Raw genomic sequence first — 3,207 nt, 5'->3', positions numbered from 1 at the left:
TATATATCAGGGCACTGGCTAATTTGTACGTCACAGCAGCGAATATGTATTGGTATCAAATATAATGGCAGGGTATTTGCAACGTGTATGTATTCAAGCTGTGAATCATCGAGAGCTGCTAACTATTCGCTATATAAATTATGTACCAGCAATTGTACTAACCGCGAAAACTGATATGGACCAATTCAATAACTTACAGCACATTACCCACGTGCATGGTAAAGTTTGGATCTACTTTTATCTCATCGCTTAACTTCTCTGGTGATCTGACGAGCGCTGCAATTGTTTGTTCAGAGCAAATAGCCTTATTACCCCAAATTGTATTTGAAGGAGGTGTGTGCTCATGACTCCAAAATAAGATTAGCTACTTGAACTAAACAGGCTAACGCAAGTAAATGATCGCTAGCGATCGAATTGAGTTTCAAAAGTGTCGCAACTCGACATGTATTGCAATTATAATCGAGCAAGCATAAGTATGATCATCTTAGTATACATTACCTGCAACACTGTGGTCGGCCGCTAGTAGCTGTTTGATACACTCTACCCCTGTACCACCTGTTCCCCCAAAGACTGTGACGTGCATTATGTCGAAACTGTTCTTGCAAACTTGTAGTTCACCTACTGTTGTGGATAATTTATTGTATATGTACTTCTTTTCAACTTGTGTAAAAAAACATAGCCTTCTAAATTATACAGAAGGCTATGTAATAAATATTTAGTATGTACGACAAATTTTGAGGAAAAAACTGTTTCATTTCGAAGGCTATGAAAAAACGTCCGAACGTTCAGAAATTAGCGCATCTCAACTACGAGAATTAGCAACTATGATAAATCAACGTTTCCTGCGACGACTCAATATTGATTGGCCATAAAGAAATTTGCAGATTTCGAAAGGTGAAGTGGGCCTGCTAAGCCTGGCGAAGATGCGATGTCCCTCAGATTCTCAGAACAAGCCTACTAGCATCTACAGTTCTATACCGGGTCTGGAATTTTTGGTACCGGGACCACAGATAAAAAAATGATGACCAAAAAATTAGAATCAATTTGATAGTGAATACATGTCGTATAAAGTTAGTAAAACACACTTTATGTACACGTACACGTCCACCTTAGTGTGCATGCACAGCACTACTCCTTATAGTAGTGCGGCCGAAAGTATTGTGTCACGCGTTTATGAGTCCAATAGGGTTTTTAGGCTATGTGTCCCTATGTATTTATTCCTCTGTGTAATCCTGATTCCAAGCTCCAGCAGATGAAAATGAAGGTAAATGATGCAAGCTTCAAAGTGTATGTGCAATTGACTTCTTTCAGTGAGGACGAAAATAACCATACAGTTGTCGGTTGATAAATATGATTATGCCACGCCTGATTCTTCGCAGCAACTTGACTTCGAGATATTTACGTCGGATCACAACTCATATATATACGTTGCTAGATACGGAGACAGCAGGTAGCCGTAAATACTTTCAATCAATCGACTTGTCAAATTTGATATCCAGAGTTGGCCACAATTTAACTCTATATTTGACTGAGATGCACACGAACAGCCCAGTTTGTGGTAATATTTAAGCTCATTCTTCCTCAGCTAAAACTGAATATCTGAAACCGACCCCATAATCAACATATCCCGAATAATATGAACCAAATAAAGAACAGTATTGAATACAACTAAAGTGTTTTAAAATTTGTTAGGAGTAGTTGATTTTATATTTGTTGTGAATTTAGATCATCGAGAGCCCAGATATAATCTATACATCCTCCACTCAATAATAAACCCATTCAAATGATCCTTTCTACAACTTCGCAGTTGTGTAAGTAAATTTCAAGATATCGAGATTGAATGTTATTATTCAGAGTCAAAGCGAGCCGCTAATGATTGACTGATCGGGGAATAGATGTATACAATACCTTAATATACATATGTGTGTATTTTAATACACAATATTGTTACTAAACAGCATGACAACACTGTTTTACATGTTTGTTCACATGCTTCGGTATTGTTTATAAAACTTTTAACTACGTATTTATTAATGTGTGGAATTGTGAATATTAAGTTATTCCCGCATTTACATGTTCGTTCACATGCGTCGGTATTGTTTTTATAAAACTATTTATGTGTGGAATTGTGGATGTTTATTATTTCCACATGCACAATTGTGCACACACGAAAGAAAAGAAAAATGGTGCGAAATGCTATCGTGATTCTTATTGGCAGATTATCCAAGAATGAATTACGACAATATCAAGATCCCTTCAATTTGAGAATATGGTTTTAAATTTTTGCATACGGTGCTATAAAATTAGATCGCGTGTTAAACTCAACTATAACCTTACCAATCAGACGAGATTTTAAACAGACATTTCGTGTTGGATTTCAGATATTCTAGCTTTCATACATTGTAAATTATTTACAGTATTTATACTGTACGATATTCGAGAGGGGGCTAAACTATACCAATCCCAATTTCGGCTGGTCCAATAGGCATTTAGGTTGTAGTCTTTTTGAGATCTATTGCGATAAGAAAATTCAATACAATATGTGAATGTTGTAAAAGAAATTAAAAAAAGCAAAATTGTTTCGGACTTAGCAATCTTGACGACCTGTCATCTTTGCTCTCACTTCTTTATGTGCACCTTATGGGTTAGAAACTCGTAGTACAATATACGAAGAATATTAGGCGTAATCACACTCGAGTAGACTTCTGTGACGGGATACAGTGAATTTTTATGTATGTGTGCATGTACATGCATGTAAACGATATAATATCGCATAATTTTAACGGAACCTGATCCTGTCGATGATAGGCGTTCTTATCCATCAATACATGACTTGAACACGGTTCATCTGCAGAACATAGACTGTCACCAGCCAATCTATGTGTAGGCCGTTCAAAAGGGAAACAAAACAAAAGATTAGATATAATCCATGGTAGACCGAAAAGGTCAGAAGGTAGTGAATTCACCATGGCCAAGCAGATGCTCGATCGGTTGAATATGACAAAACAACTGAAAAACAAAAAAGGCGAGAATCTTTTCCAGAAAGCGGTAAGAATCTATGCGAAAAAAATATTGACCAATTCAGGAAATGCATTCATACTTACCAATCCACCATCACCCTGAACACTGAGCTTTTCAGGTTCATATATTTGTAGAACTATATATATATATATATATATATATATATATATACTATATATATATATA

The 3,207-nt window shown here is 36.1% G+C and overlaps 1 protein-coding gene across 1 annotated transcript in view; it reads right to left on the bottom strand.

Annotated features, from left to right (window-relative positions):
• Positions 1–651, bottom strand: part of SARC_02869 (hypothetical protein) — a 3,863-nt gene extending 3,212 nt beyond the window's left edge. Inside the window, exons 1-2 of the mRNA XM_014303342.1 lie at positions 499–651; positions 198–276 (exon numbers count right to left, since the gene is read on the bottom strand). Coding sequence (XP_014158817.1) covers positions 198–276; positions 499–583 — 164 coding nt within the window. The 5' untranslated portion in view covers positions 584–651. The remainder of the gene's footprint in view (positions 1–197; positions 277–498) is intronic.
• Positions 652–3,207: the final 2,556 nt, after the last annotated feature.

This window comes from Sphaeroforma arctica, assembly GCF_001186125.1.
Source record: "Sphaeroforma arctica JP610 unplaced genomic scaffold supercont1.135, whole genome shotgun sequence".
NCBI classification, from domain to species: Eukaryota; class Ichthyosporea; order Ichthyophonida; genus Sphaeroforma; species Sphaeroforma arctica.
The sequence above is the reverse complement of the archived record's forward strand: the minus strand, read 5'-3'. Positions and strand labels throughout refer to the sequence as shown.